The 12,916-nt window shown below is 36.8% G+C and overlaps 1 protein-coding gene across 1 annotated transcript in view; it reads right to left on the reverse strand.

Annotated features, from left to right (window-relative positions):
* Positions 1–12,414, reverse strand: part of LOC138042100 (serine/threonine-protein kinase Nek10-like) — a 52,764-nt gene extending 40,350 nt beyond the window's left edge. Inside the window, exons 1-10 of the mRNA XM_068887889.1 lie at positions 12,277–12,414; positions 11,265–11,383; positions 8,327–8,393; positions 6,631–6,755; positions 5,466–5,526; positions 5,110–5,147; positions 1,894–1,978; positions 1,381–1,422; positions 718–796; positions 490–557 (exon numbers count right to left, since the gene is read on the reverse strand). Coding sequence (XP_068743990.1) covers positions 490–557; positions 718–796; positions 1,381–1,422; positions 1,894–1,978; positions 5,110–5,147; positions 5,466–5,526; positions 6,631–6,755; positions 8,327–8,393; positions 11,265–11,314 — 615 coding nt within the window. The 5' untranslated portion in view covers positions 11,315–11,383; positions 12,277–12,414. The remainder of the gene's footprint in view (positions 1–489; positions 558–717; positions 797–1,380; positions 1,423–1,893; positions 1,979–5,109; positions 5,148–5,465; positions 5,527–6,630; positions 6,756–8,326; positions 8,394–11,264; positions 11,384–12,276) is intronic.
* Between the last annotated feature and the right edge of the window lie 502 nt (positions 12,415–12,916).

A 12,916-nucleotide genomic window follows, 5' to 3' on the forward strand; every position in this document is an offset into this window, starting at 1 on the left:
CCTGATAATTGCTTTTTTTCTTAGGTATACCCTGGGTTAACATTCATTATGGTTCGTCTCTCAAATTCAGAGGGGAAAAATGTAATAAGCAAGGGAAAGTTCTCGACTACCAGTTCTTTATCCTGGACTTAGTAGTCTGAGTCTTAATAATGCTATCAGGAAACAGCAAGATTAATTAAAACCTAATATCCCTCCAAACAGTGACAATTACAGACTTTGCTCAGTCTAACTCGGGTCAAATTCATGGGCAAAAGGGTTAAAGAAAACTACAGGCCCCCAGCCCCTCCCTCTCCGTGGCCCCTGATTATTTGTGTCATTAACAGCCGGTGCCATTGCAAAACCAAAAAATACATGCTGGTATGTTGACAGCATTATTCACATGGTTTTATCCCTTAATTGTTTTTGTTAATCTAATTGATTTTGTCAATCAGATTTGTAGGAGTTTCTACACATATTGAAAGGACAATCATGCCAGTGTACAAAGTGCACCTTGTGAGTGTTGCATGCAACAAGCCATTCCCTCTGTTTCACATCTGCAGAGAGCTTTTGGCAAATGTCTGCAAATATTACAGAACAACAAACAAGAGTTAACGAACATGAAAATACACTGTTTTGGTTTTTTTTTTTTTAAGAAAGATTTTCAGAAAGACCTGAAAAAGAAAGCCTTGAACAAGGACATTTGATAACAGTTTTAAAATACTTGAAGAAATCACTCACTTGTCATCTCTTTCAAGATGTCAACAGTGAAGTGCTCCTCTCCATTCTCAAGGTAGCGTTCAGTGAGTAGCTGCAGGCGCTATAAAAAGGGTATACAAACATGTAACAAAAGAAAAAAAACAAAACATAATAATATATATTATTATTCATTCAAAATATTTCTCCGTTTCTGATTGGCTAAAACCACAAGCATAATTCACCATAACCAGCTGCTGTTCACCAAATTTGGAAAGAAACTTTGTCATATTGAATCAATGACGTCAAAAGTGCAGCCTGCTGCAGATTATTGAACCGATGACGTCAAAATGACGTCAAAAGTGCAGCCCGCTGCAAATTATTGAACCGTTGACCAAAAAAAGCTGGGGACGAGATTGTGTTATTTTTGTTGAGCAGAAAAATGGCTGCGAGTAGGTTTAGAAGTTTGAGAGAAGAAAATATTTTGAATGAATAATAAAGCAATTATTGAATTCGGCTTTTGTAGAATATGAAGAATTCTGCAGATCTCGGAGGATGTTATCCACCTCGGCCTTCGGCCTTGGTGGATAACACCCTCCTCGACCTGCAGAATTCTTCATATCCTACTCAGCCTCTTTCAATAATTGCTAATTATACTATTGCAAGAAACAAAATTAATGAGAAAATAGGTACAGCATTGGTCTTTACCTCAGAAAGAACCTTGACTCCACCAAGATTAAAAAATTTCACCTGGAGTCAAAATTGTACAAAAATAATAATTTGTTAGATTTATGAGAAATGTGTTAGAGTTTCACATTTTCACTTATGCAAACAGATCATTTTACCAAAACCGCAGTGTATATTTAAATTGTAAAATAATCATTATTATCATTGGTTATCAGGTGACCACAGAATATACTGCGAAACCATGCATATTAGTCAAGAGAGTATTACGTAGGATCTGCATAGTTCTTTTAGTTTACTCTGTTTTAACCTGTGCTTTTTACTTATGCATGTAAGCAGCACCTACAGGGGACACAAACAACACACTATCAGGTGCACAGGTCACAATTTCAAACCCTGATATTTATTCTAGTGTTTCTCCAGATGCCAACTTTAAACAGAGCATTACACAACAGTTCTAAATGAAATAACTTATCAATAACAACAGAATTGAAACTCAAACACGGGCTTGACAGGATCAGGAAACTGTATCTATACCTGATATACAGGATCTCTCATTAACATTCTCAGACAAATCAAAACTCGCAAAATATTCTCTGGTGGAACTCTTTCAATCCATTCCCTAGAAAGAAAAAAATAGAAAGACAAAACATTGAATTACAGTACATAATTATAAAATTATACTACAATATACGAAGCTCCAAAATGAACTAATGCTACAATGTATGATACATGTATGTTCACCACTACTGGCTTCCCTCTTGTCCAATAGTGATCACTATCATGTACTTTACAAAAAATTTAATACCTGATCCTACAGGGACTTTTAAGGTTAACTCTCAACCTTCAGGGGCATCGGAAAATCGCTCTTACAAGTTCACGTTGTTTCTAAAGAAAACCAAGGAAACTATATACCGGTGGAAAGCTAACAAAGCATAGATTTGATAATGCCTTTAACTTTCACATTTTTTATTTCAGAAAGTGAGTGCAGGAGCTCAAACGCAAAACTGATCTTGTCTGCTCCGCTAAATTAATAACCCTTGCGTTAACACGGAAATCCAAACAAACTGCACTATATCACTCAAGAGAATTAACAAGCTTCAAAACAAAGTGAGGCTTTTCGATATATTCCAAAGAGCTCTTGAGAAAATCCATTGTAAAGTTGGCCAAATTATAGAATTTTTTCATATGCCCGCCATGCCACGGGAAAACTATTTAGAATTTTGAAAAAGCCTCACACACATTGTTAGCTTACCTCCTGACTGATATTGTGCAGTTTTCCAGCGGTATATAGTTTCCTTCGATTTCTTTAAGAAACGGTCCAGATAAGAACGATAGCAACAACAGCAACGAACATGTTGGAATTCAATTGGTATGCAAAAAGGTGATAACTTTTCTATTGTCTGTACTTACTTCTGATTGGCTTAAACAGCAAAAGTTAACAAAACTTCATAAAAGCAGTATTATATTCATCCTTACTTTCCAACCATCTTCCATCTTTCATCTGGTCTCAGTTTAAATGAATTCCACAGAAATCGTATGTGGGGAACATGTAAAATTGTAAACGTTTCTTGGCTTTTGTTTTCAACTCTTGTGATTGGTAAAAATCTTTTAACACAAAAAAAAACCCTTTCAAAGTGGGCTGTAAATGAATTTTATTGCGTTAACGGCTTTCCTGTAGGTTTATGCATTCTCTGTGTAAAAATGATAACATTCCTATGTGGGGAAAGCCCCGTTGCCACATAACAAAGGAAATTGCTATCCACCTTACACGGATCATTACTTAAAAAGAATGCACAGATTGATGTTCTGAAAGACATCCCTGAAGGTTGACAGAAACCTTAAGTATGTTTTAGCTCCGTTACACATGTACGTAACCTAATTTATTGACCATGAATATTTGAGAGTGACGACACTTAAGTTAAAATCAACAATTTTTGCCCAGTTGACAAATAAATGGAATGGGAGGCTGCTCAGGAACATGACATTGTTTTGACAACTTCTTTTTCCTGCTGTAACTAATACAGGCCTACAAATACTCTAGTTAGCATTGAAACTATACACGATTTACAACAAGGCCAAGAGGCCATGTCACCTCGGACACATTCTGAGGTAAATTCTCCAAATTCGTCTCATTAAGGCTAATGTGCAAAACGTTTTTTCTTTTGCAAAATGAATATTCACTGTAGGAGGAAAGAGAATGTCAATTTGGTACTGCATACAATTAAATGGAAAGGAAGGGAAACTAAGGAGAATAGGGTGCATGTACAATGTAGCAACTAAGAAACTATCTTTTTATCAATGGTGACTCAGGGATACTCAAGAGAAAAAAATGGAGTGCTCCTTTGCAGAAGGTGAACTGGCCTACAATGTACCAATTTCTAGTTTTGTAGCTGTACCACTATGAGATTTAGGAGACTAGGAGACTCACGGGAGCTGGGCCATAGACCCATTGCATAAATAGTGCTGTAATTTGAATAACATTAATACTTATACAACCATCTTAAGTATTGTGTTAATCCTTTTTAAACAAAGGATTTCCTGCATAGAGGTGACGCTTGAAGTGAAGATCGCAAAGATACAACACACACAAGATGGCGGATGTGCAGAACACGACGTTCCTGGTGAAACCACTGACCTGATGTTACAGCTGTACATCTCCCTTTTTTTTTTATACTATAATACTGATTAATTAGGACTGAAGTTGTCTGTAATTTGTTGAAATGGTGCATTCTTACATGTTAACCTTGATAAACAACTGAAATCCAAATGTCGTTTGTTAAATTATTCCAAAGGAGTATTCAGGTTTAAATCGATAAAATAACAGAGCAAATTTAGGACCATTCTGACAATTCAATCCTGTAAGCAGTATGGCGGGTCAATATTATTGTCACTTAAATCTAGTTAAATCTAAGCTCCCACAAGTCTCCTGAAGCTCAGTGGTAGAGCAACTGCCTTTACATGTAGTAATCTTTTTTTATGAGCAGCCACAAGCCACCAACTCATGATATCATACAAAGATACCTTCTTCATTCATTTAACACTGGGTTAAGATTTCACCATCTCTTTCATTATGATGTAGCAATTGCAGGAGAATAGCAGATTGATTGGTTCATTACTACTGTATCGCTATCATTATTGCTATTACAGTTGACTCCTGATAACTCGAACCTTGAAGGGAAATTGAAAATGGTTTGAGCTATCAGGAGTTGGAATTATCGGGAGTTGAAAACAAAGGACCAGAAATAAGGAATAAAAATGGTGTCAACTGTTTGTCTATTCATACAGTATATTTCCATCAGTTACTGTAGAAATCAGAACGTAACGTAACGTAAGCAGCAACTCTTTATGAATATTCATTTCAAGCATGGTAGTTACATGTACAGTACCCTAAAAGTTTTGTGCACTGCTTCAAAATAAATTACCTATATGTTTTGGGCTGCAGTACACTGTTTGTTTTGATTTGTCACGTATTGACAGGCATTGTTAGAGTTATCGAGGGTAAAAATATACAGAGAATGGCCTCAAGGGAATCAAAATTGAGTTAGCAGGAGGTTTGAGTCATCGAGGGTTCGAGTTACCAAAGGTAAAATTACAGTAAATGTATGACGCAAATCCAGGGGAAACTGATTTTGGTTCAAGTTAGTGAGAGGCTGGAGGTACAGTGTAGCAAGGGTTCGAGTTATCGCAAGTCGATTCGGACTGTATCACATCATATCATTTTTTACCTATTCATTTACTTTTGCTACTTACAGATAACAAACTCTTTGTTTCACCAAGGCTGTAAAGATCTAAACAAGGATTTAAAAAGAAATTAAAATGAAATTTTTGAAGCTGTCAGGAGCTAGCCTGTGTAATCGGGGAAGGGAGTGAGGCAAAAGTGAGGGGAGGGATCATTTTTCCCTTGCTCCCCATCCCCCAATTACGTACGTCAAGAGCCTCCCACCCCCAATGAAGAGGGAAAAAACTAATGAGTTGAATGATTGTCAAACTTGAAGTAAAAGTAAAAATTAATTATAATGAAAATGCAGCTGCACTGTTTTCCTTCACAAGCTAAATGAAGTGTCCCATGGTATTATGTGCACACAATCACATACATGTATGTGTACCTGGATAAAGTATCCTTGATGACTGTGTGAGCTGAAATTCCTGACACCCTGATATCTGGAACTGTTAAATAATGAAGGAAAAAAGATTTGTGCATAGTTAATGATATGAATGAGAGAAAAGCCTTGGCAATAGTACTTTTGCATAATAGAGTCGAAAAACATCTTTCTGACTATAAATTACTTGAGTGGATTTTGCAAAAAAAATTACTTAAACAGGTTCCTACATGTATTTAATTCTTGTAGAATTTGTATCAGACGTGTATACTATTTCCCCTACAACTAACTCATTAACCCATGCTAACAAATATTGTTATATAGTTGAAATTTTCCCCCAACAGCACATGCTCTCATTGGTTCCTTGGAGGTCACATGACATCTAACAATAAAACTGCTTCCCGCCAAAAGTCGCTGAGCGAGCAACAGTGCATAATCTATGGCGTCAGAGGGTAACAGTGCACTGTTACCTGCGAATGTTGACCAATGACCGCCATTGCTGTTGCCATTGCACATCATCTTTCTTTTTGTCCTACATAACAAATCACATAATGACTGGTCCCGCGGGAAACAGTTCCTTTTGTTTCCCTCGAATTTCAATGTTTCCCTCGGGTGCACCTCAGGGAAACATTTAGATTCTCAGGAAGCAAAATGAACTGTTTCCCTCCAGACCAGTCATTAAGTGTTTAATGTTGACCCATTCCAATTAAGTGATTGCAGTTTTTGCATTCGGACTGCAGAAAATTTTGAAAACCCACTTACATTGTAAATAGAATTAAATAACATTTTTTGCAGATTCATTTCATTCACTCTTGTTCACAAGATTCTGGAACTTGTACTTGGAAGAAAGAGATGTTCACATCCAGAAGGTAATGCATTGCAATCCAAAAGACCTTTTTAGAGCCCTCTGACATTAAAGGCCCACCTTCACCCGACAGGCTTTTCGACTGTTTGTTTTTGTTATGGAAATTCGCATTGCTTATCGTAGCGATCTAATTGGATGAATCTCATCTTTGGGTGGAATTTCCATATGTGAAAAATTTTAACTGCTCCGCGGCACGCAATGCCTTTCGGTTGAAGGTGGGCCTTTAAGTGAACTAAGTGTTACATGCATTAACAGAACCTTCTAGAATGTATGATGAAGTCAAAAATCATTGATGAATACTATAACCTGAAATTCTCTAAGGCCAAGGCTTCTGTAGACTGGTGTTGGTGCGGCAGAGCATTAGCTTGTGAAGCCCAGGGATTGGCAGTTGTATTCTGATTCTCATCTGTTACCCATGAGATGGATGGAAGCTACAATCACACAAAGAACTGACTTGTTTCAGAAAATCAGAGAATCCAGATTTTTTTATTAATTCCCAGGGAAAGGGCAAAAATGGAATTAAAATCCTTTTCTTTTATTATTACACCAAATCTAGATTTGTTCTTCTTCTTGGAAAATTTTGGAAATATAGTGTATGTCTATCGGATTATGTGGTTTCAATCTGAAATTGTGTTAAATGCATGATGTGATCATTCCTGACAGACAGAGAGACAGACAGACAGGCTGTTATTAAATTTAATTTGATCAAGCATTACAAATGACACAGGCTAAAAATTGACATGAACAGATCTGGACAACAGGATCATATTAAATTTTATGCTAGAAATAAAGTATATAATGTTTAGATAGGAAGTGAGTTAGGACCATCCAAGTTCGCTGATCCCATGGACATCCATTGAAGACAAAATGGAATAATGCATTGTTGCTACAATGTACATGCCTTGCTGTTTTGTAAGTACATAAAATATCCTACTATGACATCCCTGCATGTATGAATACATGAAAGTGAGGCTAGTGTTGACTTTGTTATGATACAGACCTCCCTCCTTTTGTCATGCTAATTAGTAAGAATTTTCATAAGAAAAGCAGTGAGGTTTCTATCAAAACAAGATCAACTCCAGCCTCACTTTCATCCATAGGCCAGGCAACTAAGCACACAACTGTAAAATGGTCTATTGCAAAGGGTACATGTATAATTCAACTCTGCTTTTCTACGCTTCTTGCAGCACTGCATAAATACTATTTGCATTTATCCTGTTTTCTTGTGTTGCAAGGTTACATACATGTGTACATACATGTAAATTTATTGCTTTTGGTTGCGATGGCGTGATTATTACTGACAATATTATTATTACAAACAAGAACAACAAAGTTGCTGGACATTGCACATTGCAGTATGGAGGGTGTAAACTGCAGGTTGCACTAGCAAGTTGCAGGTAATAGGTTAGGATTACAGGTCATTGTTTCCCCATAGCTGGAACAAACCAAAGCTTTACTAATGCTAACATTAGGCCCAAACACTATGCTTTTGAGATAAAGTTTAAGCCTAAGGTTAGCATTTTGTAAACTGGTTTGGTTTATTTCAGTTATGGTAAAACAATGACCTGCAATATGCACTTTAGACCCTCCAATTGCAATATCTAGTTAATAGACTGGTGGCTACAGTAAGTGCAAAAGTTTGACCTGATCTATAAAGAGAGGACAAAAGAACCAAACTTTGCACAAAGCTTCCTTAGGATGTACCTAACAACTTTAGGACTGGTGCCCAAGAAAATCCTTTTTCTTTCACATAAATGGAGACAAATTTGAAAAAGGACACAATCTGGACTGCCTGGTTACCAAGCTCAGGAGGAAAAAGTGTTTATGGGCATAAATCGATGATTAAAACCACATGAAAACTACTTGTATTTCATTAGGACTGTCAACTCTTTCACGAGAATTTCAAAGTTCATGCTCCTACCCAATGAGAAAAGAATAAAAGGTAAACTGTATTTTTTCATTAATTTTCACTTTTTACAAACCCAATATCAATTATACTAACTTGCTGTTTGCTTGCTGGAGTGTTAAGGAGGTCAAGTAGCCGCGACAAGTCTTTTTCTTCATTATCTCTGATAAGGAAACACCAAAAACATATTAACTGGGTGCATCTCTGCTAGGACAGAATGACTCAATCAACACAGTCTATTAACGACATGTGCATGTCGCCTTTAACCATTTCACTCCCATTTGGTAGTAGTCCACTTACAGATTTTACTCTGCCTGTGCCTCAGGCCTTTATTATAATTAATGGGTTAAAAACTAACTTACCAACTCAAATCTGATAATAATTATACAGTAATCATATTATTATAATGCCAAACTACATGTACATGTAACAGAAGCAAGTGATTGTATTACCTGCAACATAAGGGGTTTTATTAGAAGTCGGGACCCGGGTACACGCCGTCTACACTGAGTGCAGTACCTGCCATTGCTCAAAGGAGGTCTCATGACCATTAAAGCCAAACTATATATAGGGGTGCCCGCTCACTCTATCACAAGGTCCCTTCTACTTTAGAACTAAATGAAAACCCTGCGACATACATGTACTACATGACTTCAGCCTAACATTGCATTTTTATAGAAACCTATCTGACTCTTACTAAAACTAAAAATGCATAGAGAATTTGACATTTTACTTACTGTCATCAATGTGGCAAAAAAAGAATTAAAATTTTAAATGTTGTTCCATGATGCTCAAACAATTATATACCTCACATAAAAACAAAGCGTAAGGAGCTAATCATAGCATGAAGGAATATCAATAATATTATTATTAAATTCTCAGCCTCGGATAATGCATTTCTCGTGCTCTGATTCTGATTGGTTCACTCAATCTCGGTTATCAGCTCATATACCTTAGTTTGACCTTATATGGTAAATGACTGCAATTTGCGTTGCTAAACTAAAAAATTTTTTTGCCAGAAAGTGAAATTTCTCTCGGTATAAATCAAAAAAACGTTTTTTATGGATAGTTTGGATCAATCCCGAAGCTTGGAATTACGCGAAAAGGTAAGAAACCTTTGCATGATGAGCCTGCATCTGTCTGGCCACCATGTATTACACAACATCGCATCTTCATCAAGTTTCTTTGATTTTGCTAGGATTTTCTCCCTTTTTCGCTCATACAGTTCATACTTCCAAACTTTTGGAGTCTAAGGAATTTAATAAAACAATTATTCAATTCGCGCTTGTTGGATATGAGACTGGTTATAGCCAACTCTGTTCTACGCGCCTTGTTGGCTATTTACCATCTCATTATCCAACGCTCGCTAATGGAATAATTGTTAATTATTGATCATTCATTTGGCATGTTAGCTGTGTCCTTTCAACTTTTAACCTGGTGCACAATTGCAGATAGTGCAGATGACCTCTCTTTTTTAATTTATCCTAACTATAGTCTATCAAGATGCATTACTGTTCCCTTGTATTCAAAATGTCTTTAGGGCAGCAAAAGAGTGTTTTTCTTATCCTAAAACCTCATAAAACAAGCTTAAAATTGCTCAGAAAAAAATTGCATAATTTACATGTACATTATTTATTGCATAATTGGCCTTCCTAATCACATAATCTGCCCTACAAATTTTGCATAATTTGGGTTTTTTCATCGCACCCTACTAGAAGGCCTGACAATAAGAGCAAATCATAAATTTACCTCTTAAATTCAATCCTCATAATTCCTCATTCAATCCTCTATCTGAGTATTCTTTCTATTATAGCCACAAAGATTATTGGCAAACTTGCCACAGGAATTGTTTGGTTGCCCATTGCTGGCTTGTTACAGAAAAGAGATAGGTGTGGGGTACAAAATCTGACTGAACTAGGAAGGACCCAATGGATAAGCCTTGGAATATTCATGATCCCCAGATTACATGTAGATCCCAGTGGGTTCCTAGCCTGTAACACATATTATCTGAAATAATGGGAACAGGACGATATGCATCCTACCATCTATGTTTATTTAAATTCACTTGGTCAGGCCCAACTCCAAGGGTCTGACACAAACGATGTGCTCTGCGATGCAACAGACTGGCTACTGTTTGCTCCATCTTTTCCACAGCCATTTCGAGGTAAAACGTGCAAGATTCGATCAGATGCGATTTTTGTTTGACGAAGATATCAAATTACATAGGCAGCATATATTTCGCGTGACCTCGATAAAAATACTGCAAAATGGATCATAAAGACACGATACATTTCGCAAGACCCTCTTCCCTTGTAAGTTTTCTTATAAATTTCCACGAAACACAGGATCATTGCATCCTACACACACACACACTCAAAAACGCATGAAATTCGTTCGTGCGATTCGAAAAAAAACAAAACAAGAAAAAAAACTTCGATTGAAACAACTTCTAGCTCAACTGAGAGCTCAATTTTCATTAGCAGCCACTTAGCCACAATTAAAACATCAGGTATCACTAGTCCACTGTTAATAGAGACCAAAATGCTTCAGCGTCAATATCATACATAAGTTAGTATTTTGCGGGTAGATTTCGCAATTTATGTGCGCCGAGAGATCGTTGTCAACAAATTGGTGGTATTAAAATGGAAATCGAAGTATAACAGCAACTCTAACTTCCAGGGAGAATATTTCATTCTGAATGACACGTTTGCGTAGTTCACATTCAAAAGACACGCATAAGGTCAAATCCTCGGGGGAATTACTTAAGTATACTGTGTAAACGGTCGATATAATAATATTTTATAATGCCCTCCCTGTCTGTCGCTTATGAATTATTTCCTCTCAAAGTACTTTAACGACAAACATGAAGGTCTCAATGCCAAAAAACGGATGAATCTTTTTAAATGGCTTAAAAATAACGCGGAAGATCAACCACAAATTGCGGTACACCGGTGAAACAAACTTGACGATATATACAAAAGGAAGTGACGATTATATCGACAAAAACAACGAAATTTCTTTAATTTAAACTAACCTGAAGACTGTAGATGTTTGTACTTTATCTCTCTTATCTTCTACCGGCATTGTAGGCTCATGCGAAGTTTAGATTCTGCATTCTTTCCACTTCTTTCCCATTCTATACGGACCTTGTACCTAAGGTAAATAAAAACTTCTATCACTCACGAGATTAAATTTTCGAATGCCCAGCCACACAAGTAGTCGTTGATATTAAAAGTGTGTGCATCAAGAAGCAGATATGCTTAATTTTTTCAGCGATTCATGATAAAGTAAAGAAGGATCGAGTAGACGTTATGTTAAAAAAAATGACTACTGAAATGTAGGTACTAAGACAATTGCACGACGCCCGTGAATTCACTTAATCTTAAGTCTTATATACAATTTACTTGGGAGCAAGGAAACTGCAACTAATGAAGTCCCCTCCAATTCTTTACACGCTCGCTCTTAAATGAGTTAAATTCTGAGATGATTCTTTGTTGTTGTGTGAGCTAAGCAAACTCAGTAAAAGCGTAACTCTTTATTCACGAAAGGAAATACGTAAGATGTACATGAAATGACCCAACGAGAATCTGAAATCGTACCGTTTAATTTTGCTGTCCTCCAAATGCAAATCACGCCAAAATATATTGAAGGACAGAATTCAAAAGATACATGCTTGTAATTTACTCCCGCATTAATCTTGCAAACTTAGCCGTTATCTACGACAACGACTGCATTCAAATTGTTTTGTTGGTCCCGTTTATAATCTCCTTGATCGCAAAAAGTACCATCGCTTTCGAATATTTAAAATACTTCAGACAATTTCGAGGTGGAAGGTTTCTCGAGAGGTTTACAAACACATCGGTCCCATCAAGGAAAACGCTTAAAAAAATTCCAAGCGACTGTTGAAATCAACACGATAAACGCTTCCAACATACACATATATCAGCAGATCGCGGAGAGAAATAAACAACGACACCCGCAAGTATGGCCGCAATGATCCTGAAATTACGTGGTCATGATTAAGGCAGCAGCACGTATAACCTCACCAGAAATTGGTAAACCACATCCAGTTTGTCTTCTTTCAACCTGAGCCCAAAAATTCTGTCGAAATGTTGATGTTTTCGAGCGGCATTTTCCTGGAGGGAATATTCGCATACCCAGTTTGTTTAAACAAATTGCAAGGCAACGTCAATTTCTCAATGAAAATATTGTTGTTTTTTAACCAATCAAAACGCTTCCACCACAATGGCGCGTAATCTCCACCAATCAAGATTAACTTTTAACGTGAGTGACTATTCACTTTGCACCTGCAAAACAGCACGTCGCAGATAAGGTAAGGAACAAATTAATTTCTAATGCTGCAAACTTTTCTTGGCCTCTTTTTAAAGGCACGGTCATTAGGTATACAGCTGTAGCTTCACGGTGCGAGTGTTACTTCAGAAGCCGCGGCTCATTCGTTCAGCTGTTCGGGCCTATCGTGGGGCAGATACAAAATCAAGTCATTCGTTGTGTGATTTTCTCGCGTAAGCTCCTTCCTTGACGACAAATTTTGAATAAAGACATTTTATTTTACCAACTTAGGGTAACCGGGCAATAATACCAGTAATGATAATAATAGTAATAATTAATAACTATAATTATAATAATTCTCAAGCTAAATGGAGCACTCCTATTGGCTGGTTTTCG

This window comes from Montipora capricornis, chromosome 1 (assembly GCF_036669925.1).
Source record: "Montipora capricornis isolate CH-2021 chromosome 1, ASM3666992v2, whole genome shotgun sequence".
Taxonomy (NCBI): Eukaryota; Metazoa; Cnidaria; class Anthozoa; order Scleractinia; family Acroporidae; genus Montipora; species Montipora capricornis.